This window comes from Calliopsis andreniformis, chromosome 3, assembly GCF_051401765.1.
Source record: "Calliopsis andreniformis isolate RMS-2024a chromosome 3, iyCalAndr_principal, whole genome shotgun sequence".
NCBI classification, from domain to species: Eukaryota; Metazoa; Arthropoda; class Insecta; order Hymenoptera; family Andrenidae; genus Calliopsis; species Calliopsis andreniformis.
The window spans coordinates 172,273-199,312 of NC_135064.1; the positions used below are offsets into that span (position 1 = coordinate 172,273).

The following is a 27,040-nucleotide window of genomic DNA, read 5'->3' on the forward strand; positions in this document are numbered from 1 at the left end:
GGATTACAATTTAGGTACAATTCAAATTGTTCGTATATAGTAGATAATAACTATTGAAGGATAGTGATTTGTAAACTTCTACATTTTCATCGATGCTAATATAATTTATATATACCTTAATCTTAATTTATCTCATTAAAATGGCAGATTATGAATGGTAAAAACATGAACATCTTCATCGAATGATATATAGAACAGAGATCTTTGAACTCTACTCGTTAAATACTATCAATAGGTACAAAAAGAAGACAAAATTGTATGGTCTCCGACGGCGTTCAACCCAGATAACTATTTCTGGCGTGGTAGTTAAATTAAAAACCGTGACATTTTTAAGGTCGTATAATTTTAATTACCACTACTGTATATCTACTTGGCGTCACAATACTATTATATGGCTTAACCTGCCCCAACGGAAGAAATGAGTAATTTACCACGCCAGGTACCCCTCCCATAATGCATGGTCAGCTTACGTTTAGACGCGATAGACATCCGGACATTCATTCCATGGAGAAGGAAATCTTGAAAATGATGTTTAAAGTTACACTTTTCGAAATCGCATCATAACATCTCAGCAACAGATGCACCGATTTTGATGAGGCTAGGCTTAATCAGAAGATCGTACCAACATTATACAGGGTGTCCCAAAACTATGGGACAAGCCGAGACAAGCATATTCTTCATGCAAATAGAAATCGAAAAGTCCTGTACCGTTTTGCAATCTGGAGCTTCATCTTCGAGATATCGGTGATTGAAATTCAGGTATTGGACTTCCAGGGCGCGCTGTTCAAATCCCAGTCAGCCGAACGTGTGACCACAAACACGCGAGTGCGAACGCGAGAAGCACGCGTCGGTGAACATACACACGCGTATACTGCTGATGTTACAGATGTTAACGCACTTCCATGGTATGAACTGAACAGTTACTTAACTTTTTCACTAATTGTAAGTCATAATAAATATTCGAACACATCTCCTTGTCTATCAACACACTTTTGAAGTCTTCTTAATAATGAGTCCTGTACACTAGCACACACTCCGTCCAGTTTAATTTCCTCAAACGCATTTTGGATCCTGTCACGCAGCATGTCGACACTTTCAATCTCGACCCCGTAAACTTTTTGTTTCACGTACCCCCACAAAAAAAGTCTAAGGGAGTGAGGTCGGGAGACCGTGGTGGCCATGCCACTGGACCTAATCGTCCGATCCAACGATCTTCGTATGTATCATTTAAAAATTCACGAACACTTCGTCCAAAATGAGCTGGTGCTCCATCCTGTTGGAAAAGCATAGTATTCCTTACAGCTAATGGAATATTTTCCAAGAGCAAAGGCAGCTCATTTTGTAAAAACTCCAAGTACGTCCTGGCTGTTAATGTCTCCGGGAGAAAAACTGGACCCACAATGTCATTACCTACTATTCCTGCCGAAACGTTAAGTTTCCATCGATATTGGAAATTAGTGGACCTTGTCTCATGTGGATTTTCATAACTCCAAACATGAGTATTGCGTGTATTAAAAGCACCAGATCTCGTAAAAGTGCTTTCGTCTGTCCATAGTGTTCTTTGCAAGATATTCTCATCTTCGTCGTGTTTCTGCAGTAACCATCTGCAGAAAATCATTCTCGCCGGTAGATCAGCAGGTTGTAGAGACTGCACACGGTACATGTGGTATATATATTGTCCTTCGTCTTGTAAAATTCGATGTACAGTCGAGCGTGGTATCCCAATTAATCTTTCCATCTGTCGTACACTCGTTTGGAGGTTTTCTTCTGTGTATTGAAGGACACGTTCCTCGTTTGCATTACAACGCGTGCTCCTTGGTCTTCCTGTTTCCGAACGGTCACGCGAATATGGGCCATTCTGCCGGAAGTCCCACATGACCCGCGTTAACACTTTTCGCGTTGTAGGTTGTCTATTTACAAATCTTTCATTGTACAACCGTACTGCTTCACAAATGTTGCCTCTGCATTCACCTAATGCAAGCATCATATCGTACTACTCTTCGTTGGAGAACATTGTTTAACGTTCGAGTTTTTAATTCGACGTAAGTTCAAAACACTAATCTTAGTACACTACAACTTAGAAAATAACGCACTAAAACCTACACAATGACACACACTAAAATCCACACACTAATTTAAACTAAAGTCTAAACAATAATGAAGGGTAAAAACTAGATAATAACTAAGCTAATAGTTAGTTAGACACCAATAATGTCTGTCCTCAGAAATCTTTTTACGATGCTCTCGGCTTCGCTCAAAGAATGATTCTGACTGTTAGAATCCGCATGTTAACAGATCAATTCAAGGGGATACCTCGAAAGAACATTATTGGTTCCTTTAACACTTAAGAAAGCTATAGTTACGCAAAGCGTAACTCCACTGCAAGCCACGTGTTAAGTCATTTTCCTAGTTCCTGAATCGCGTCGCGTAGGAAAGAACCTACACATTCGTTCTATATGCCAACTCGAACACTTTCAAAAAGGTTTTCGTGTCATGTACACTAAAGCATTATACCCCAGTTGACATTATATCATCTCGTAAGACTTTTTCTGTATTGTCAAATATATAAGTGCACTACTGTACTACTGCCCCTAAACGCTGTAACGTTATTTTGATGAAACATAACCACCATTTCGGTTTCAGATCGAATAGCTGAACAGGCTTGCATTAAATACAGAACAATGAAAAAGGTCGGTCAGTAAATATGCATTAACCTAGTTACGAGTATAGTGGCATAGTTGCAGTAACCATATTGCAACATACATAGTCGAAAGTGTTTATTCATTCCTTCTTTTCAATTTATTTACATATAATGTACATTTATATCAATTTAATTGTTACAGTTAACATCGCATCGTAAGCTTCATAAATCAGTCTTGGAACGTAATACTAAATAAGCAAATAGTAGCTTTTGATGTACTTTGAATTTAAAGTTAGAAAATAAAGTGTGTAATTTGAAGAGCGTACACATCTAATGAAATTTGTTCAGTTGTTATATTGTAATAATAGCCTAATTTTCACAATTTTTTAATTTATAGAAAATGTAAATTATTAGGTAAGGATTTGTAATGTATTAAATATAAATATACATTTCATCGCAAAAGTCTACATGCATGAGAAAAATTGTAATATTTTAAATATACAATAATTTTAGTAATATTACAGATACTGTATTGTTTTACCGTTAATGTTACAAATTAAAAAACAAACAGCATATCTGAAAGTCATTTATAATAAAACAATAAACCTAAGGTATAGTATCATGAATGTACTTGTTTTTAAGCTGTAAGGAATAAATGTTAAACATAGGCGCTTTAACTCCTCGTGCGTATATCTTGAAAAGCTCTTAAGCCGAGTATGTTTTAGCCGCTCTTGAGCTTCTACCTCTTTTTCGCACAAACTGTAAGGTAAGGTAAGGCCAAAAGCAGAAGTAATGGCAACAACTTATCGAATTAAAGGACGTGTTTATTGTGTTGTCTTTTGGCTTACTTACAAGTATCGAAAATCTCTGTTCACGTTTCTCGACTTAAAGGAGAAAACACAAAAGAGACTTACGAGTACGAAGTCAGTATCTTAATCGACATCTATGTCTAAATAATCAAGTTATAAACTAATCAATATAGCAGAATGACTACATTGAATGAATGAACTGCAATGAATGCATTTCCTATTTTAACGTGAGAGTTGGAGTATAATTCATCTTTAATGCAATGTCTACGTACAATAAAAACTATTGAAACATTTCCACTTGGTACATTTACTGTAGCTGAACGCCCTAACCTTCATACAACTTTTCGTAACCAGAATACGTTCTAAGATGAACTTGTCTACAGACAATTTTCTATTGTTTTCAATGGCGCTAAAATATTTTGTGATGTGAAACGTCATCTTTAGTAACTTTTTAGCAAAAAAAATTTTTAATAACAAAATTATTATTAACGTCAAAGGTGAACCTGTTAATCGCTTTCTCATCGATTTGAACAAGTTTACGTAATAATGCAGTTTAAGGAACTCAACTCCAATGACGTTGATATCCTGTACAACTTCGAGGAGATTCTAGTCGTTGCCCTGTTACGTGGCCTTCAGGGATTTTTATTTGGACCCGGGAAGGATTCGTGCCCGTGGAGCGCTAAAGCACTCTGCTCGTAAAGAAATGAAACAAATTTAAACTCAAACTAAACTGTTGTATTTGAACCAAGGGAAAACACGTCTTATCAGTTCACAGGACTGGGACGAAGAAGAGCGTACCAAAATGGTTTCTCCTAAATTTTTATACATGTTTGTTAATTTTTGGTATCTTAGTAACAAGGAACCAATTACATAATTATATTATAATTAATAAACTCCAATTCGTTAAAACTATCGTCAGCATTTATCGATTTCTAGCTTTCGAGTCTTTTACATTTTGGCGCTGGAGATAATTCCTTAGAGAAGGGGAAAAAGGTGAGATTTGAATGTTTAAATAAGTGTTTCTAAGGAGATATTGATTTATTCTTTACTCTGAAATATTCTGTGGAGTAATGTTTATAACTGGTTTCAAGCATATAAACTTATTCCAACTTCACTTTTGACGCCTTCTCTATTACATTCAATTTGAACTTCGCGCCTTGAAGTTAGTGTCACACGTTGTCACACAACACCTTCCCCCTTACAACAAAAAGTGTTTCAATGAAACAGTTTTTCAACAATAAATTTACAACAATTAATGACATGAATTCATAGACGCACACAAATACATGTTCTATGCGAGTAGGTATTGCTGAGCCTCCTTCTTCCCACATCCCTGCGGTAGCCAAGCTACTCGGTCCACCTGGGTTCCCACGGAGAATGCAAGTTACAGGATACTACAGAACACCCACACATGTTCACAGCTGTCACAATATACAAACATATAACTGCTATAACAGTTCAATAACATAACAACAATCATATACTAAACTAAAGTAAAATAACATAGAACCAATGTCGTAAGTAAATAACCATGTGTCATTTAAATTTATCTGGAGTCGTGTAATATAAGGAAAATTTTAACCCATATTTGGGAAACAACATAAACATAAAATGCATACTCAAACTACTTAAAGAGAATCTAATCTTATACATGCTAATTTTAATTTATTCATATGGACAATTTTAAATTTATCTGATCCTATAGCAATTTCTACATTTAAATCATTATATATTCTAGTAATCTTATATGGTCCAAGCCATGAGGAATCGAATTTCGAAGTTTTGGGTTCCTTTAATAGGTATACGTCATCTCCTACTACAAACTGCCGAGGGTTTATATTTTTGTCATACAACAATTTACTTTTTTCTTTTGCCTTTTCCAGGTTTGCCGCTGCAGAAGCCTGGGTAGTGGAAATTTTGACAAATAGGTTATCTAAATAATTGACAAAGGTTTGCGGGATCTCTTGATGAGCAAATTCTGTTGGAATTATGGCTTTAACACCAAAAATAAGTTCGTGAGGGGTAAAACCGGTGGCTTCATGTACGGAGGTATTGTAAGAAAATATACCAAAACGAATCCATTCGTCCCAATCAGACTTGGTGCAGTAGTGCTTTAAATAATCTACGAACACACGATGTGCTCGCTCAAGTGAGCCTAACGATTGCGGCCGAAATGCCGTGGAAGTAATTTTTTGTATTTTAAATATCTTACAGAAGTTTTTCATGATGCCACTAACAAAATTACTCCCCTGATCAGTTTGAATTATCCGAGGACATCCGAACCTACTAATGAATTGCTCTGCCAAAGCTATTGCAACAGTTGTTGAAGTTATATCAGGTATAGCAATGGCATCCGAATATTTAGTTAAGTTGTCCTGAAGTGTCAAAAGATAACGATTATTTTTCTTTGTCACAGGTAGAGGCCCTACAATATCTATTTGGATTTTCTCAAAAGCTCTTTGAGGGGTGTCTGTTATACGCATAGGTTGTTTGGTTTTTGCAGCAAGGATTTTGTTCCTTTGACAACTAGCACAGGAACGAACGAAGTCTGAAATTTGTTTATTCATTCTAGGCCAGTGAAAATCTTCCCGTATCCTTTTAAATAATTTGGCTACACCTTGATGACCTCCCACTACTGATTCATGATACTCTTGAATAATAGGGAGCCGTCTAGATGGAGATGGAGTTATAATTTCATCAGTACAAACTGTAATATTATATTGTGAATTATCAAAAATTATTTTCAAAAGATTCTCAAGAGAATTCCATGTGATTGGCTGTAAATTATTGTTGTTCATAGCTATACTAATTGTTCTAACATTCAAAGAGTCCATTAAATGTTTAAGGGATGATAATGAAGATGCAAGATGATCCGAATCCTGTACCTCTTCAGAATCTGTTTTAGAAAATAGATGAAAAATGTGATGTCTTCCATCCGGAAATACCATTGCGTTTCCCGCATGAATTTCATAAGATTGAATTTGACTAATGGAGAACTTCCCTCGTAATAATAAATCTTCACTGGTTTTTGAAATAGTCTGACAATCAGCTGGAAGGAAATGAACAAGATGGTCTCTACGCATATAAAGATAATCTTTACTATAGATGATATTAGGAAGGTTGAAAGGATGAGGTGTCTGTATTTGTGTAGGTGTATTCATTGTCAAGACTCTAATTTCATTATTGGTAGCTATTGTAGATTCAATATTTTTTTCAGGAAACATCATGACGGAGGATCGTGTCCTCTTCCTTAACGACTGTGCCGGTGTTACCTCATCGGGCGAAACAATCCTGGGCCGCTGAACCTGTGCCTCAACAGTCGTTGGGAAAAATACAGTCTGCTCAGCTCCCGGCACGACACAGTCTAAAATGCCGTTGTTGTCAACCTGATGCGGGGTGTTATTAAAAACCTTTCCGATAACCATCAAGTCAGGCAGAGCGCGGGCACCCGGAAATCTGGGGACAACATCGAACGATGCCGGAAGCGGGGTGTTATTAAAAACCTTTCCGATAACCATCCGACTACCGTTTTCAGACTGTGTCCCCCTTAACATAGAGAGCGATCCTCCATCCTCTATATTAACATTATTTCCGATTTCTGTACAAGTACTATTAAATTTAGCTTTATCTTTATCAATAAACTTTCCACATGTGAGAAAAATTGCAGCCACCATTTGTTCATTTCTGTCTTCTGTAGATTTGTCTTTGTCCGTATCCTCTTTCCCTTTGGAGCCCACAGCAGGCAAATCGTTGGCGCCCACGACAACCCCCTGCACACTCCTTGGAGAAAAGGCATCAGTATGTCTGAGTTGTTGCGTCTGAGTAAGAGAAGTCTGACTGTCCTTGGTAGAAACTGGAGGGTTGCGCGATAGTGCATCTGCGTTAAGATTAACTTTCCCGGGTTTATAGATTATATTATAGTCATACTCGTTTAATTTGATTCTCCATCTCATTATACGAGAAATAAGGTCTTTCACGTTACGTAACCAGACTAACGGTCTATGATCTGTTATTAAGGTAAACTTTTGACCATACAAATATGGCCGGAAGTGCTCAACCGCATAAACTACTGCGAGTAACTCTTTTTCGATAGTAGAATACTTAATTTTAACATCGTTAAGTGTCCTCGACGCATATGCAATAGGAAGGTCCTTTCCAATTTGACCTTGACTTAACACGGCTCCGAGGGCAAAATTAGAGGCGTCAGTTCTAACAAGGAAGGGCTGTTTAAAATTTGGAAATTGTAACAAGGGTTTTGAACAAATAATATCACGCAAGTGTTTAAAAGCTGAGTAAGCATCATCATTCCAAACGAAAGGAATATTAGCTTTTAATAATCGTGTTAAAGGTTTGGCAATCTTTGCCATTTCAGGGATGAAACGCCTATAATAGCCGACTAACCCTAAAAATTGTTTGACGTTTTTCCTAGTTTCCGGAATGGGGAATAATTTTACAGCTTTAACTTTGGCGGGATCAGGTTTAACTCCTTCGGCTGAGATAATATGACCTAGGTAAGAGATTTCTCGTCGAAGAAATTGACACTTTTCAGGCTGTAACATTAACCCTGCATCTTTCAATCTAGCTAAAAGATTTTTTAGTTTCCGTGTATGTTCTTCCAAGGAATTGGCGTAAATGACAATATCGTCCATGTAAACAAACAATTCAACCCCCTGTAAGCCTGAGAGAGCTAAATCCATACACCGTTGGAAGGTTGCTGGGGCATTTTTAAGACCGAAGGGCATTTTATTAAATTCAAAATGCCCATTAGGTGTAGAAAAAGCAGTCTTTGCCTTTGAATTGGAATGCACTGGAATTTGATGGAAACCAGAGACAAGATCAAGAGTAGTAAAATACTTTGCTGCACCAAGTTGATCGAGGATATCTATTATGTTAGGAAGCGGGTAAGCATCACTTATCGTCTTATCATTAAGTTTCCTATAATCAATAACCATGCGCCATCTAGGTTTACCCATAGAATCCGCCTTTTTAAGAACCACCCAAACTGGGGAATTATAAGGAGAGGTAGATGGTCTGATAACATTATTCTTCAACAATGATTCCACCTGCTTTGTGATTTCCTCCTTGTGAATTAGGGGAAATCGATATTGTTTTGTGTTTATCGGAGCCTCATCTATAGTTATTATTGTGTGTTGTATTATATTTGTTGAACTTAATTGATCCGTTGGCAAATAAAACTGATAAGGAAATTCTTTCAAAATTTTCAGTATACTGGCTTGTTCGACATCGTTAAGGATTTTCAAATCTAATGCTTTAATCAATTTGACAAATCTATTAGCATCAGCCCTAGATTGTTCTATGCCGGGATTTCCTGTTCGAGCTGAACGCGGTGCAGGAGGAAGCTCAGAAAAATCTTCCAACTCGACCAGAGGTACATTTAGGTTAACGTAATTAGGGGTAGTATTGATTGCGAATATTTTAGCAAACCCACTTTGTGTCACTAACGCTTCCCCTACATAAATGCCTGTTTCTGCAGTGAACTGTCTTACATAACCATCTTTCTTCTCAATGTTTTTTATTGGAATAGTGATAAGAGTTTTTGTTCTAGGGGCCAATTTAAACGAAGTGGGTGAACGGAGGAGTACCCTTGTATTGCCAAACTGAAGACTATTTAATATTTTATCGTTAAAGGTTAAAATTGCTTGTTGCTTCTCTAAGAATGGAATTCCTAAAATTCCCATTTCCGAGATTGGAAAGTTCTCATTTACTAACTGGAAGTGAACGTCGATATCTCGAATAGAGATAATTATTTCACCACAAGTATTAACATTTCCTGAATCAATACCAGTAAGTTGATATGTAACCTTGGGATTTACTTTCAAAGTAGAGATAACACTCTTTCGTTTGATTAGGTTTAACTGTGAACCAGTGTCAATAAGGAAGCTAGCGGTCCCTCTACAAAATAAACTGTGTTCTAAATCAAGAACTGGTAATTGACCTATACTTTTTACATCGAACTGGAACCTGTTTTGTTGAGTTGGGGGCGTGCAATCAAAGGTTCGCCCCGTGTCACACCCTTCCGCGGAGCTATCTGAGAGTTTAAATATTGAGGTTTTGTGATAGTGTTTGAAGTTAATTGTGCTTGTGAAGGAAAATTAATATTCTGTTTTTTAAAACAACGCGATTCGTCATGGCCGGTTTTCCTACAGAATTTGCATCTGATCCAGTTATAATTCGATTTATTCAAATTCCTCTCATTATTTTGGGGACAGTTATTACGAAAGTGTCCTTTTTGATTACACTTAAAGCATTGAATTTCTTCGGCGTTAGTTGTAAAAACTTTACCATCTCGAATTATAGGCCGAGTAGATAAAACTTGATTTGATTGTTCATCACCTAGTTCTCGTCCTAGTTCGCACGCAATTTTCGCGATTTCCTCAAAATCTTCCGCTCGTTCTTTAAGAAAATGCAGTCTCAAAGATTGGTCTCGTAAACCCTGTTTAAAATTAGTTACAGCTTCCTGGTTTAATAAAGCTATTACACCTTTCAATTGTTCCAGATTAAATTTATCTTTGGCTGCTTGTATTCCTCGATTTAAAATTTCGCGAACCCGAGCTACATAAAAGGCCAACCTTTCCTGGATACCCTGTCGCAGTCCTCTCAATTCACCATGAATTTGACTAATATCGAATGCGGAATCATAGACCTCCTTGAGTAGATTTAGGAGTCCATCAACAGTTTCCGGTTCTTCCCGATTTGATATCAATATGTCTGCTTGTCCTATTATCTTATTTCGAATTATGGTAAGAAGAATGACGCGATCAGAAGATTTAACTTGTGAATTAATTTTTTGACATATTTTAATAAATTTGAAAAGTGACGAGGAATCTCCATCAAATTGCGGAATGATATTCGATACTATACGTATAGGAAAATACGAAGATTCCGCAGTTTCTTTTGACGCCGGTTTATCAATCGTATCAGAACGAAGTAACTCTCCACTTAAACTGACTACATCAACTCCACCTGAATTACTTGTTCGGGGTGATGAAACATTAAGCGAATTCAATTGCAACATGTTATTCGGAGTCTGTTCCTCCAGTTTATCTACTAATATATCCTCGACGTCAAAATTTCGAACTTGCGATAATAATGACTTACGACTACGCTTCGCTCGCTTACGCTTCATAAATCTGCGTAACATTTTAATATTTTAACGACTAACTGTAACTATGTTTCAGGACGAATACAATATAATAAGAACAAATTCACTTTGTTAAAACTGAAAACAGTAACTCCGAACTATTAACTATTTATAATATTTAACTCGCCGAATCAGATGAGATGGAATTCTTGAAATCCAACACGCTCACTCTTTCATCCAACTCCTGGCTCCACGAAGATTGCTGAATCCAGAATCCACGAAGTCCTTATAGTACGATGTTCCGAGAGATGTTTCCAATCGTCCAATAGTCTTCACGAGCCGGCAAATCTGAAGACTGAGATTTCCTTTTCAGCCTTGCGCATCCCACCGCTGTCACCAATATTTGTTGCGTGGCCTTCAGGGATTTTTATTTGGACCCGGGAAGGATTCGTGCCCGTGGAGCGCTAAAGCACTCTGCTCGTAAAGAAATGAAACAAATTTAAACTCAAACTAAACTGTTGTATTTGAACCAAGGGAAAACACGTCTTATCAGTTCACAGGACTGGGACGAAGAATAGCGTACCAAAATGGTTTCTCCTAAAGTTTTATACATGTTTGTTAATTTTTGCTATCTTAGTAACAAGGAATCAATTACATAATTATATTATAATTAATAATATAATTATTAATAATATAATTATTAATTATAACCAGTTCTCCCTCTACATATGGGTCATTCCACGCGAAATCGGGCACGTTTCGGAGCAAGTTCTTGTAATTTGCTCAAATTTGAATATGTTGTAGTCTTTAACGATATTTAAACGTGCCCCAAAGGATTTTTCAAAATTTTGAAAATTGTCGATTTTACAGCTGTTTGAAGTTAAGTGCTACCTTTTTTTTTAAAAAAATTATAGCTATTGAAATAGTAAGCGGATGGAGATGAGCTTTACGGTGCTTATAGAGAAAATATTGAAGTTTGTAAAAAAAATTATTTTATTTAAAAAAAATTGTTTTTTAATCATCTTTTTGGCAATTATTTTAAACAAATGCAGGTTTTTAAGATGATGCGTGATTTTAAAAATCTGAAAAAAAAGGAGAATATAGTTTGATCCTTCCTCTTGATGGACAAACTTTCAAAAAGATGGACATTTTAAAATTGGCCCTGTGAAAATTGCCGAAAGTTGACGCTGCGTCGAATCGCACTGCTGTGGCGGGCGCGTCGTCGCTGGCAGCCTACTCGACTCCAGCGGACGAATGTGCGTTATTATTTGTTATTATTTTTTCATACTGATTTCTGATTGGTTAAAAGTTACCAGACAACCTTTTTATTCTATAGGTCTTGGACCAGTCCAATTTTTTCGAACGAAAATTCAATATGGCCGTCCAAAAGCGGTTAATTTAAATTAGGAAATTTCAATGTAGTACTGGCAGTACTACTCCTTTTCTTACAAAACATTAATATTTGGAGATGGCAAAAAACAACTGCAATAGATATTAATAAACATTAATTTATTTGTCCTTTAATTCTTTGATTTTGTCTTCTACGTCATGTACATATACAGCGTGTCCCAAACTAACTGCGGGAGCCGGAAATGGGAGATTCCTGGGGTGATTCTAAACAACATTTTTGTTCATTCATTATGAAATAAGTATTCTTGTAGAGTTTTCAATGTTTTAATATACAGTAAAATAACGTACAATCCCTAGGAACTACGAAAACATTGCTTTTTATTTTTTTTTACTATGGCATTACTTTACTAAATCGGCATTTTAAAATTCTTTCTTCCCGTTTTTTATTTTTTACAACTTGGATAATTAATTTAAAAATCTGAAAAAATTCTATAATATACGTCTCAATAGTTAACGTGGTCCTAATTTTTTTCAGAAACATTGATTTTTATTTTTTTAATTACAACGGACCAAAGCAAAAAATGTTTAAATGAATTGAGATTAATAATATGACTATAGTAATATGAGTAATTACTACCGGTAAAACTCACCCATTCGGAGAAGAATTCACCTGCTGCCTGAACACTTGCTCCATTGGGTCATTGTGCTGATCTCGAACACTGAGGGATGATGCCCAGGTAGCGTTGATCGCAGGTACAACAGCCGATCTCGCTTAAACGTTGGCCTTTCGTTGGGCCTGAACGTTGACTTTTCGTTTGGCTTATCTTGTTTACGCTGTTTTACGCTGTTTGGACTGTGAGAATATAAGTAATGCCAAATACTTTTAATATTTTTTCCTTCAAAGTAAGATAATGCATATCGCATACATATTTATCTGCGAAACTTATGTTACTTAATTGCATCGCCAGTTTTACACCTATTTTATCGGAATGTCATTCTGATGTTATATAATTATCCATTATAAGATGTTCTGTTTTATAAATGTTTTCAATTATGTCCCAAATAATTCTCTGGTGTGTTTTACAGTCATTGCAATCTTTAAAGGGCTTTTCGAAATTGAACATTTTACACAGCGGACGTATCATATGTTGTACATTAGACTGTACTTTAAAGGTGGGCGATGTATTTTTTGTCTGTTTTTCTTTAGAATTTCGATCAAATTTTCTAATATAAATAGAAATTTGTTGCCTGCGTCCTCTTCACAATTGCTTCTGCTGCTGCGGTCGCAGGTTAAATTATTTATTAACAGAGTCTTGAAAGTGCTTGAAAATTGAACGATGGATGGATTTATATTTCGATAATTATAGGCGCGAACTATGCCAAAAAAGTTCTCTAATGCGTCTTGATTTACGTTTTTCGCAGTTAAAGTTTTGCAACCCTATTCTTGTATGGTTTTATATAGTTTTTGAAAGGATTCTATTGTAACAATCCAATTTTTTAAGGATGGTGGATTTTTTTGTTTTCCTCCGGTAATTCCTGCGTCGAATTCCATACGTTTAAGTTTCCTTATAGCTTCGGGCCAGAATGTATGATGTGGGCTGCTGTCACTGATGATAGTTCTTAATGGTGAATTGATGTGAACGTTCATTTCCTCAGAGTCTTTACGCAGACGTTTCTTACTGACTACAGTCCCATTCACTGAATCAAATATATCGTTGAACAGTTTTAACGTCTCGCTAGTAGGTAACCCATACTTCACTAAATTATTTAAATAAATAGCACTTTTGCTTTTTAATGTCTTTCTAATAACATTATACACTGCATATACGGTTACCCTGGCTTTGAACTGTTTCTTCCTCAGTTGCATTTCCACGAAGCATTTTTGGCTGGCTGTCAAATTGTTTGCAAGTTTTTCACCATATTTTCCAAATATGACATTTTTTGCATCTTTGACGCGTTGTTTGTATGTCACCATCTTGTGTTTGTATGTCCACGTCATTTTTTTCAAATGGAGACACGTTTCATACATTGATTTTGCTGTCGGTGATAAATTTCTTTTCCGTCTTACAGCACCTAATACGTTTCTTCTTTCTGTACGTTGTACTGTATTCATGTTTTGAACATTTTCTTCAGTCTGTTCATTCATATTCTCAAGGAAGTTACTTTTTGGACTTCGATTTTCTTCCATGACATCATTGAAGTCATTTCTATTTTGTGTGCTTGTACTTGGCATATGATTATTAAAAACTGATAAATCAGTATTTGAAATATTCTCACTTGGCACAGTATCAGTTTTTAATCGCTTTCTGACTGCAGAACACATGTATGAATTTTCTGTAAAGTGCAGATGACACACTTTAAACTTTCTCCTTTCTTCCACCAACAAATTATCAATTATTGGGGAACGCACTGCATTTCTCCATTTATCAGAAAGAATCGGATTTTTTGGAAAAGTATGATTCGGAACAGAATAATCAGAACGGCAATTTGGCACGCAACAATGTCGTGACATAGCTCTTTAAAAAACATTCTAATTTAAAAAGATGTTCTACATATACTACATTAAAAATATATACTCAACTATATACATATCTTTTATTGTCAAACTAATTTTATACAACTTCTTTTTCGGTAGGATTGTTTGGATGCTCTTAGATGCTCTCATCAAACATCATCACATGCAACGCATATCAATGGCGTCAAATAGCGTACACAGTTACAGATGAATCATGAACACGGGATCACGGCCATATTGAATTTTAGTACAAAAAAATTGGACTGGCCTAGGTGGCAGGTCAAATAGTATTTCAAAATCGCATATAGGAGTGGTTGCCCGCTGTGCTCCGCGCTAACGCGAGACACTTGTTGATCTTTCGGCAATCAGTCGGCGAATATCCGTTATCGAATACACCACAATAGGCGCTCTTTGGTTACCAAAACACTCCAGGACTCTTAGCCGATTCGAAACACTGTCATGTCTGTCTCAGGCGATCTGCACATTTCGTTCTGGGTGATCCACATGTATTGCACGTTGCCCAGACGAAGCACATCGCGTTCCAAAGAGAAGAGGCCACCTCCTCTCTATATGCTCGCCAGCCGACAGATTCTTCGCTGAGAAGAATTGTCGATAATACAGTCCACTGAAATATTTTGCACTACATAGCGAGGTATTGCGCCCCCCTCCCAAGAGGCACAAATGCTGCTGGCCTGGAGACGGGTCAGACGAATCTGGTGCGAATTATTCGTACTGAGACAGTGCGGTTTTGCCGACTTTTGTTTTAGGCATCAGAGACGTTAAGACAGCCGCCGGACCCCCGCCAGGAGAACAAAGTCGAGGACTCCAGCCTCCCTTCAGCCACACTGGTCTAAATTTTGAAAATAATTCAATAAACATCTATCCTTGTCAGGACAAGCAAAAGGAATTAAAAGCGTATGGTTTCTTTTGGTTGACCCCACCTTCTCACCCAATCCGGACCGACGTTAGGTCACCTTTAACGATCCCAACATAGTATTTAAAAAGACATATGTTTCACATTTAATGTGATATTAATGTAGCTATATAATCCACACACTGGGTGCGAAAAAATACAATAACTCACTATACTTTCGTTCGATTTGCTTCCAATTTTTGGTAATTGTTGCTAATGTTATTCTGTTTAATTGTACTGTTGCACGTATGGAAGTTCTGGTGAAATAATGCATACGTACATATTTTTCGGAACCCTGTCTTATGGATCGCGGTGTGAGTGCCTATACTTAAATCTGCTATTGGTGAGACTCCCAGAGACTTTTATGAAATTTTTAGGGATGAGTCTAGGAGTGACGACGTTTTGTGGAATATATTTATGCGTATTTAAATATTTTAAATAAGAGAGAAAACGTCTTTTCCAGACTGGGTATCGAACCTGGGACGTGTCAGTTACAATCAATCTATCATTCGCAATTCCCAACCGCTTATGTTGGGAATACAATTGACTTCTCAAAATACAGAATGTGGCAGGCCGTGCGGTAAAATGGCGAAGTGGGTGATTGGATGAAACTGAAAATAAAGAGTATAATCTTTGTAAAAGATGCTTAGTTTTCGGGAAAATTGAATTTAAAGATTTATCTGACGTATGTGTATTTGACTATCCCTGGGAATCATACATATATGTAGGATTGGATCGTGTTAGAGGTTCAGATAGACCACCTTTCGTACTGACTGAGAATTTTTACTTGGCAAGCAATAATACAAAGAAACGGGAAACAGAAAATGCGTCGCCCTTTTTTGGTGACTCTCCACGCTTCGCTCGCTGCGCTCTCTCCACCACGCACCACACTGCTCACGCACACGCACACGCGCACGCACACGCGCACGCACACGCACACTTATCTCGTTCCTTCGTATATGCAAGAATAAGTGATGCTAACGTTATTATTGTATACGTATATGCCTTTCCGGTTGTACCACACATTCTGCTACAGTCTGTGTATAGATTTGTTTTAATTGTTACCAAGTAATACGCTTTAGCACGAGAAATTTCACAAAATGTCATCGTTTAATTTCTAAATTTATCGCTCAGAATTCCATACAAATCTCTGATGATCACGCCGAAGAGTCTTTTTCTAATTGTAAGTTGGAAAGTGAACATATTTGGACAATCCAAAAGATCGCGCGTGGCTAGCGCCGTTTCCGGCGACTTGGATAGCGTTTCAGTTTCAAGAGCAAGAGATTGAGCTTTATTTTGTGTTCACCTTCTCTTTTGACTGTCCGAAGCTATCTGAAGTAGACCCAAATACCCAGTTCGAATAAATACAACTGGTACGATAATGTGTGTAATGGAGGAAGAAATTTTCTGTAGTACACGTCGATAATTTAAATTTAAATAAATTCCGATTCCACATCGGCAGCCTTCATAACACTGTTCAACACGGGTCTGATTTTGTAAACGTGAATAAACATTTCTTATAGATTTCGACGTGCTGATTACGAATCTGCAAACCGTTTTTTTCCAGAACGTACAGTTTTTGAAAAAATCAATTTTGAAAAAAATGACAAATTTTCAACTTTGGGATTTTTTTCTGCTTTTACCGTAGTAGTTATTTAGTTGCTCTTTGCACGAAATGATTCTGTGGACTCTCCCGAATAAAATAATATAAATAGTTATTAGATTATGAACATCGAAATAGGTTTAAATAACAATTAAAGTGAAAAGGACACCCAAAACGCACCCATTTTTGCTGATACTTTTCACTTTATTTCAAAAAATAAGGGTCTAGGAGAAAATTTGACTATACCACGCGATAGAGCAAACCTTTCTACTAAGAAAAGCATCAGGCGAATGTTCAAAATTATTTTTGTTTTCAATATAGAAATAAAATAGTTTGGCGAAACGCGCGGCGGAGACAGTGGTACTCAATGACGTCAATGCGTATAGGGACCGCTGAACGGCAGGCGGTAGGCGAAGCGTCCTCCCCGCGCGCCGCTGTCATTGAGTACCACTGTCTCCGCCGCGCGTTTCGCCAAACTATTTTATTTCTATATTGAAAACAAAAATAATTTTGAACATTCGCCTGATGCTTTTCTTAGTAGAAAGGTTTGCTCTATCGCGTGGTATAGTCAAATTTTCTCCTAGACCCTTATTTTTTGAAATAAAGTGAAAAGTATCAGCAAAAATGGGTGCGTTTTGGGTGTCCTTTTCACTTTAATTGTTATTTAAACCTATTTCGATGTTCATAATCTAATAACTATTTATATTATTTTATTCGGGAGAGTCCACAGAATCATTTCGTGCAAAGAGCAACTAAATAACTACTACGGTAAAAGCAGAAAAAAATCCCAAAGTTGAAAATTTGTCATTTTTTTCAAAATTGATTTTTTCAAAAACTGTACGTTCTGGAAAAAAACGGTTTGCAGATTCGTAATCAGCACGTCGAAATCTATAAGAAATGTTTATTCACGTTTACAAAATCGAAAAAAAGTCAAAATTTGTCGAACAGTGTAATTAGGCGCTGCCTAGTTTGCACAGACTCAACTAAACTTGTGACATATTTCACTCTGTTTTATCGATAACCCAGCAAAAAGGAATGTTGAGACATAGGTTTACGGGAGCTAACTTTACGTACTTATGTGAAAAGCTTCTGAGCTAGGAAAGGGTCCATTCAAAAGAAAGAAGTTGAATAGAGCACAATCTAGTCATGATTGAACGAGATTCTGTTGACACTTAGTACTACGAGTGTTACAAAATCGACCGTCCACTGCAGTAGAATTCAAGCAACTTTATATAGAATAGAGAGTGTTTTAAACAAAATCATGAGCAGAGTACGCTCTACTAAACTTTCTTCTTTCGAATGAACCCTTTCCCAGCTCAAAAGCTTCTCATATAAGGACGAAAAGTTAGCTTATGGCCGAATTTTTGTTAAACTATTGGATCGAAAGTAATGAAAAAAATCAGAGACACGTTAGCTATCGCGACACAAATTATGGAATTTTGTCAGATTTTCAAATTAAATATCCAAGTTTTAAAAAATAAGAAACGAAAGAAAAAAATTGAGAAATGCCGCTTCTGTATTGTAGCAATGCCTGAATGATAATCATATAAATTCAGCAGATAAATATCATTAACACTATTGTTCTCAATTTTTTTCCATTTTTCCATTTGATACACCACAGTAAGAAAAATAGAAAGCAATGTTTCCGTCGCTTCTACAGATTCTACACTATTGTTATGCGTATTAAAACATTGGAAATCATGTCAAAATGTTTGTTTCCTAAGAAATGTAGAACTAACCCGTAAATGCCATGTATTGCAAAATGTAATCTGTAAAAACTACGTAACCCGCGATTTTTATTTCTTTAACTATGGCGCACTAAACCAAAAAATGGCCAAAAAGTTCTATATAAGAGAATAACGTAACATGCAATTGTTACTGTTGAAACTCACTTCTTCGGAGAAGAAATCACCTGCTCCTTGAACGATTGTTCCACTGGTACACGCTGCCGATCCCGGACTTTGAAGGATAATGCAGTGGTGGCGTAGGCCCTCCTGCTGTCATCAATACTGATCACTTCATTAAAGGAATAATCAGCCTCCTAACCACTGACAACCACAGAACGCACCGAATGGAAAACCCCGCGGTCGAGGATTATTTGGAAAGTTTTTTTAATATTTCGACTAATATTTCGACTAATAGAATATGATTTCGAATGTTTTAATGTGCATAAGAATAGTGTAGAATCCGTAGGAACGACAGAAAGGTTGTTTTCTATTTATTTATTGTGGTGTATCAATTTGAAAAGTGTAAAAGGAATTGAGATCAATAGTATTAGTGATATTTATCTGCGGGTCATTCCACGCGAAATCGGGCACGCTTTAGAGTAAGTTTTTGTAGATTGCTCAAATTTGAATATGTTGTAGTCCTTAACGATATATAAACGTGCCCCAAAGAATTTTTCAAAATTTTGAAAATTGTCGATTTTACAGCTGTTTGAAATTAAGTGCTAACTTTTCTTTAAAAAATTATAGCTATTGAACTAGTAGGCGGATGGAGATGAGTTTTACGGTGCTTATAGAGTAAACATTGAATATTTTCCAAGACAAAAATGTTGGTGACAGCAGTGGGTTTCTTCTTGCGGTAAATAGAAAGGTTCACGAACATTAGCTGTGAAAAACCTTTGCCGGATTGTGAGTGCGCGATGTGTGTTATTTAGATAGTAGTTTAGACTAACGGAACTGAGACTTTTATAAATTCATTAACTTTAACTAGTGTGTAATTAATTGATGTATAAGTGCAGTCTCTCCCTCTTGGGGTTTCGTACGGTTTCCCCAAGAGCAAGGGTGAATGCCGGAGATGAGTGGTTTCAGCGACCGTGCTTGCTAAACCTGGAATCACATGCACCAATTGATGCTTGGATCTGAATCAAGGGATCATCTTTCTAAATAATTGACGTCGGACTGGCTAAGATTGGCTGAGGATCATTGCGGAACGACGGCTGAGCATTGTGGAATATTCTGCATTCGTAACGGACCACTGTGGAATCAACAACGAACTGGTTAATTTGCAATTTTTATTTTCTTTGAGTGTCGCATGATTTTTAGAATCAGCTGTATTCGCAAGTTTAGACCGTATAAATTGTAATATTACAAGTAATTTTTCACGCACTGTTTTGGTGAAGGGTATATACACTTCCTTCACAATGCCACCATTTGTCAGAAGGTATAAAAAGGTTAAGAGAAGCCAGAGTAACGGTTTGAGTGGCAGTAGCATTTTTGAAATAGAGGAATTAATAATAGAATCGTCCAGAATTCAATCTACTTTGCCTGTACCTCCAACGAATGATTTAAGTGTTGTTCCCGCTTAATCTTTTCCTCTTCAGGCGTTTAATATGTCTATTTTGAACAATGGATCAATTCCTGTTAATAGCACTATGGTAACGGATGTATCTGGATCATCTTCTGGGTCTTCAAAGCCTAGAATGTGCATGTCTTTTGATTTAATTGGAAGCTTTATTCCTCGCTTCGATGGTAAACCAGGTTCTGTTTTTAACTTCATAAGCCAATGTAGACTTGCTAAATCCATAGTACAACCTGAAGACAAAATTTATTTGTTACCTTTAATACGAAGTAAGATGCAGCAATGTGATTATGGTAGGCTAACTGGTGCTAGTGAACCAACAACAGTAGACAAATTTATGATTTTAGTAAAAACTGCATACGAACAAAGTTTTAACTTACAAATTGCTCGAGATGAGTTATAAGTTATACAGCGAAAAGGTCGCGAAACTGTCGAGGAATTTGGAACTAGAGTACATGAAATGTTGGATCGTGGAATAGAGGCAGCACGGGAAAAATTTAGTTCTGAGCAATTAGTGGGAATTGAGGTCTTACTTGCAGAGCAAACAACAGCAGGATTTTTAAGAGGGCTAAATAATGATACAATTATGTTACTAACTTCCAAAAGTAATATTTATTATTTAGGTACTGCTATCAAAATGGCCTCTAAATTAGAGAGTCAATTAAGGACTAAGGATGACCTCTTAAATTCGAAACCATCAATAAACAAGTTAAGAGTTTTCACAGATGATTCAATTGAACGTAAATGTTTTAATTGCAATAGATCGGGCCATTTTCGTGCGGATTGTCCTTCAAGGTGGAATAGTAGGCCTGCCAAATCAAATCGTTCTGCGATTAGATATAGCTGTTGTAGGAAAACGGGTCATGTGGAAACACATTGTTATAAAAAGAAGGGTCATCCTGTGCAAAGTAAACCGCAACCACGAGTCCAAACCTCTAGGAGTGAGCAGACTTTAAAGTCCAAGAGGGTTCTGCGAACGGATGCAGCGCAGAGGGAACCCTTAATTTCACGCACCGGATCCATCGAATCTGCTACAAATTTGGAGTAATAATTGCTGCACAGTCACCGGTCATCCTTCTTGAGCACAAGCATTTTTGTAAGGGTTCAGCTAACTTCCTAATAAATATTGGATCACAGCTAAATTTAATAAAACAAAAAGAACTAAGTTCAAAGTTAAAAATTAATACAAATGTTATAGTCTGCGACGTGACCGTCCCGCCCAACCGTATTCCGGCTAGGACGGGCGTGCAAGATCCGGCCACTACGCGTCCCATGCCTTGATTTTTCCGCGGCCAGGTATCTTTCGGTACCGACGTGGAACGCGTCTCCCGTTTTCCGAATCGCGGCACAGGCTAGCTCTTTGCGCGGAGAGGGGTGAGTTCCTGTCAGGCGTAGGGTGAGGAACGTGTCTGGGATATTGAGTTCCTACGGCGAGAATGCCAGTCAAAACACGGTTTTCTGATGTAACAAGGAATATATTCTAGTGAGAAACGTACAAGCTCTAGTCGAGATGGTTACACGCGCAGTCCTGCGACACGTGATCGCGGGCAGTTACCCGTTTCCCGCTACAGCGATCGCGTTACAATAGTTTTCGGGCGGCGACGAAGCTGAAATGCACGTTCGGCACGCATAAGAGATCCGCCTGTGTGGCTGCTGTTACAACGATGTTACACTAGCAAGCCGCAGATGTACCCGCACGCGACAACCGTTCGCTATTACGCCGCTGAGCCGCGGGCTCGCTGTTCGGTCGAGCCCGCAAGCTTCGACAAACCCGTACTTGATGGCTTTATTCCTGCTACATGGCTTACAAGACCACCAGGAGTCGGTCCTATCGAAATTTTGCGTTCGAACTGAGCTATTCCGAGTCAACCGGGGAGAACAATGCGGGAAGACTTACCACCTGCGACCCAGTCAGCGTCCCGTACAAGAATAAGGCCGAGATCGCTGCGTGCTGCAGGATCTCAGCACGCGACGCTTCTCCCACTGTGCCCCAATTGGCTCGCTCGTGTCATGCGATCTCGCGACCAATAATTATGGGCGCCGTTCGAATGATGATCGTTGATTGGCAGGGACTCCTTGTGACCCCTTGGAACTCTTCTTGTGGCGAGAATCCGAGACGCAGTCTTAGACGCTGTACTTCCGGGCCCGCTGCAATCCTCTGCCGACGATATGGCTCCTGTAGCAAGGTTCCTGCCCCTCTCCGGTAAGGACTACTCCCCGGATTGCCGGGCAAGGTAGTCAACCTCGCGCGCGTCGGCTGGTTCCCATCCATCGGTGCGTCTTCGTGCAACTGTGGTGTAGCCGTCTCATCATGCGTCCTCCCTGAGTGGGCTCGATGGACCGCGACAACCTTCCAATTTGGACGTCGCGTCACTCGCCAGGTGGAGTGACTCCGGAGCAGCTGGTACCCTGGCCGCTCCCCGATTCCAAAGTTTCACCGCAAGAGACCGTGTTGGTGGCTCTGTTGATGTCTCGCACCTGTCTCCTGCCAATGGTCGCATCTGGGCCGCCGAGATAACCATGGTAGCTTGAGCGTAAGAGAGATGTTAGAAACGCGTAGGATTTCCGATGGTGCGCACTAAAGGCCTCTCTTGCCCCGGGAAGGGTTCAGCTTTGTGACTGGTACTTGTACCACGTCAGAAGTCTTACCGGAATTGGTACGGGAAGAATTTGTACTGAAGGTGAAGTGGAATTAGTCATCCATGATATTCCGATTCAGTTTCAAGTAGTACATAATGATTTCCCTATTAATGAAGCGGGAATTTTGGAAGTCTCATTCTTGCAAAGACAGGAGGCAATCCTAAAATTTAAAAATAATAATTTACAAGGTGTTTTGCAAGTTGGGAAGGTACAACTTCTGGTTGATAGTTTTACGTCACATGACTTACCTCCTCGAGCTAAAGTTTTAATCGCTGTTCCAACCACAAGCATGAATAGATCAGGTTATGTTAGACGGATTATTGCCGGTTCTGGTACTTTCGTCGGTGAAGTTCTAGGGAATCCACAAGAGGGACTGGTAAAACTCTATGTTATAAATACCACAACCAAACACGTTCTTCTTAATTTAGGTTCTTCTAATGTTACTCAGCATAAAATTATTACTATGGATGAAATGCCTATAAATACGAAACAATACAGGTTTCCTTTGATTCATAAACATGAGGTAGGAAGGCAAGTAGAATCTTTACTTCGTGATAACATAATTCAACCATCAGACTCTCTGTATAACTCGCCTGTATGGATTGTTCCGAAGAAGTCTATTTCCTCTGGCAAGCCACGACGGAGAATGGTCATTGATTACCGGAAGTTAAACGAGAAAACGGTGGAAGATGCTTATCCTCTCCCAAATATCACTGAAATTTTGGATCTGCTAGGGAGTGCCAAATATTTTAGCACTTTAAATCTGGCTTCAGAATTTCATCAAATTCCAGTGGATCCTGCGTCAAAGACGAAAACCGCTTTTTCTACTCCCCATGGCCATTATGAATTTAATAGAATGCCATTTGGTCTAGAAAATGCACTGGCCACATTCCAGAGGGTTATGGATTTAATGTTGTCAGGATAGCAGGGTGTTGAACTGTCTGTTTACATGGACGATATTGTTGTTTATGCTAATTCATTAGAAAATCATGCGCGTAAGCTGAGAACTTTTTTGGCGCGTTTACAAAATTCTGGATTGACTCTTTAACCTGAAAAGTGTCGATCCTTAAAAGAGGAAATAACTTATTTGGGTCATATACTTACCGAAGAAAGGGTAAAACTTGACCCTGAGAAAATACGGGCTGTAAAACAGTTTCCCACATCTAAAACTAGGAAGAATATAACAATTTTTAGATCTTGTAGGATATAAAAAATTTATTTGTAATATGGCTAAAATTTCAAAGCCCTTGACAAAACTTTTAAAAAAGGAAATTCCTTTTGCCTGGACCTTCAGAAACTCAGATTGCTTTTGAAACTTTAAGAGATATAATTTGTTCAGAGCCTTTATTACAATTTCCTAATTTTTCACAACCATTTATTGTCACCACTGATGCTTCGGATTTTGCTATAGGAGCTGTTTTAAGTCAAGGTCCTATTGGGCAGGATCTTCCTGTTGCATATGCTTCTAGGACATTGAATGAGGCGGAAATTAATTATTCTGTTATATAAAAGGAGTTTTTAGCAGTCCTACTTGCAGTCGAGCATTTTCGACCTTATTTATATGGTCAGCAATTTACCTTGGTTACTGACTTTTAGTATGGCTGCATAATGTGAAGAATCCTAGCTGACAAATTATGAGGTGGCGTATTAGACTAAATTAATACAATTACAATGTAGTTTATAAACCCGGTCGACCTAATGCAAATGCTGATACCCTTTCTCGTAACCCTGTTGAGCCTGGTCAGGACCTTGATTTCGAATCGAAAGTTACCTTGATGAATATGGTTCCTAACCCTGATTCGAGGCGTTTCGAAGGGGTGGTTCGCTGCGCAGGCAATTCACCTCTTGCAGATTCCGTAATGCATAGGGCAGAGGATGAAATTTCGTATTTGGATGATGAAAGGATGGTAGCATCTGTTTTCCTGGCGCGCGGGAAGGTAGGAGCTGTACACAGAGATGATATGAGTGCTTTGGAAAAGAATGCAGCCTCTAAATTGTTGACCTATTGTGGACCGCGTCATAGGAGCACAAGGAAAGACTTGCTGCAGCTGTAGTTCCTGCGTTAGATGTATCCTTAAAGGAGGCTTAGCGGGGGCTGCAAAGTCTTGACCACAGGCGTGGGGAGCCTTTTTTGTTTGCGACTTCTGTCATAGTTGAGGCTGTGATGCCTGGTTTTATTGCAACTAATGTTGTGGTAAGGGCTGACGAGCCTGGATGTTTTGAGGCCAAGACTGGGATCGGGGGTCCCAATAAGGTAGCTTGTATAGAATTAGAAGATTCAGTAAAATCTGTAGACAAATAAAGGAATTCCGAGGTCCTTGATCAGGGTAAAAACAAAGTTTTAATTAATAATATAAATTCAGATGCGCAAATATCTCATTTTTCTTTGTTACCTACTATCATTCATACAAAGGACCATTTTTTATGCAGAAGGATAATATTGTTCATTTTGTATCATTGAAATGCGATGTCAGTTCCCAGGTTACTAAGGATTTACTGGATCGAAACAGGATTTCTGTAAATCAAATTCAACAATATCAGGCAAACGTGGATGATGCTATGGCATTTCTAAGTGATAAATGCTATACATTTCTGTAGGCAGCGAGCGTCGAGAATGTTCGCAGCGTCTAAGGATTTGAATTCAATATAACGAACAGCTGATCGAGGTGTGCAAATTCTCCCGCGCTGGTATGTGTGCGAGTGGGCGAGCGTGTGTGCGTGCGTGAGCGTCGTCTATTGATATGTCGGGGCGAACATTTCTCTTTTCGCGCTCGAGTGATCCTCACTCATTTTCTCGAATTCACCCAGAAAGAACCTCCGCTCACAAAATTAAGGAAACGAATAGCGAATCCGTGGGCCGCTGCACGTGTGCTCTGATCCCATCAGTCCGCTCACCAAACCAGCCCCTTTTTCTCGTCCTCTCGTCCTTTCTAGCCTCACAAGACTGCCTTCACGGCCCACGGCTACGCTTGGTGACAATCACCCATCACCCCGTTTCCTAGGATACTTAAAAACACAATAATCACGTACACAAAACGATCGCTACCGGAAGGACGTGATTCAAAACCGCGCACCTTCGTCAAACGATGCGTCGTCATATATATTAATCCCTGCAATTTTTCTGGAATTCCCCCTTTCTGCAAACTGGAGTTTGCTTCTCTTTCGCTTCTTTTACTTTTCTTGCGTATATGTAGTGTTACATTCCGGTTAAATCATATCCGCTTGAAAATGATTTCGTATGTTACAAATTAGACGTCTAAAGATTCTAAATTGCCACATCAAAATTGTACAAAGAATGGAATAGACATGAGGTCAACTAACGATATCAGTCTGCACTCTGAAGAATCACTTTTGTCATTTATTGATCGAAAGAAATTTTCGGAGATTCTTTTTGCTGCCCTGGTCATCGAGATCAATTGGCAGAAGCAATTCTTTAATTTTTCCAAAACATGGGGAAAGATCCCGATGTATTGGAAAAAATGACTTTCGATCGAACAATGTGTACTAATATCATGTCAAACGTTCGGGGTCCTCGGAAAACAGAACGTCATAGTAATGTTTTATAAGTTCTCAATTTTCAATGTTCAGCATGTCAATTCTCAGACTATGGATATTTGCACGAAACTGCTCGAACTGATTAATCTTGATGCAAAGGATTGCAACGCTAAAAAATTATTAGGATATTCAAGCATTCGAAGACACTGTCGCCCTATCTTGTGACAGCACACCTGTTATGATAAGATGATACTCGTCATTCAAGACTAAACTTGCAGAAATTCACGATAATTCGTTTTTTACACTGTTGTGTGCATGCCATTTCTCGGCATTGGTAGTGAGTGTAGCATGCGCTATTATTCTCGAGATCTGCGAAGAACTTTTTCATAAAGTCCCAATGTTTATTTATAGTAGTCCCAAACGTTCAACAATTTTTCACGAATTTCAACAATGTTTTCAACATTCCGACTGCAAAACTTTAAAGTTGTGTACTACGCAACAGCTGTCGTATTATTCATCTGTAGTCACACTTTTAAAAAACTGGAGGTACCGTGTTACACTTTCTGCAAGAGTTAGTTTTGACTGAAAAATCAAAGTCAGGGGAATATCTGCTGATTTCAAAGCAAAATTCAGAAGCGAAAACATATCTGCTTTTTCTGAAATGTATTC

At 38.2% G+C, this 27,040-nt stretch overlaps 1 protein-coding gene and 3 long non-coding RNA genes across 4 annotated transcripts in view; 3 read left to right on the top strand and 1 right to left on the bottom strand.

Annotated features, from left to right (window-relative positions):
- Positions 1–2,959, top strand: part of LOC143177140 (uncharacterized) — a 75,747-nt gene extending 72,788 nt beyond the window's left edge. Inside the window, exon 3 of the mRNA XM_076374942.1 lies at positions 2,844–2,959. Within this exon, the coding sequence (XP_076231057.1) occupies positions 2,844–2,897 (54 nt within the window). The 3' untranslated portion in view covers positions 2,898–2,959. The remainder of the gene's footprint in view (positions 1–2,843) is intronic.
- Positions 2,960–5,337: 2,378 nt separating this feature from the next.
- On the top strand, positions 5,338–7,116 carry LOC143177048 (uncharacterized). The gene is made up of 4 exons (XR_013001530.1): positions 5,338–5,499; positions 5,665–5,788; positions 5,867–6,597; positions 6,668–7,116. It is a non-coding gene; the product is annotated as an uncharacterized LOC143177048 (long non-coding RNA).
- Positions 7,117–8,235: 1,119 nt separating this feature from the next.
- Positions 8,236–9,362, top strand: LOC143177429 (uncharacterized). The gene is made up of 4 exons (XR_013001567.1): positions 8,236–8,351; positions 8,676–8,839; positions 9,017–9,255; positions 9,321–9,362. It is a non-coding gene; the product is annotated as an uncharacterized LOC143177429 (long non-coding RNA).
- A 13,183-nt stretch (positions 9,363–22,545) lies between these two features.
- Positions 22,546–23,246, bottom strand: LOC143177141 (uncharacterized). Its single transcript, XR_013001539.1, has 3 exons — positions 23,125–23,246; positions 22,886–23,036; positions 22,546–22,763 (listed from the first exon to the last, which is right to left on the bottom strand). It is a non-coding gene; the product is annotated as an uncharacterized LOC143177141 (long non-coding RNA).
- Between the last annotated feature and the right edge of the window lie 3,794 nt (positions 23,247–27,040).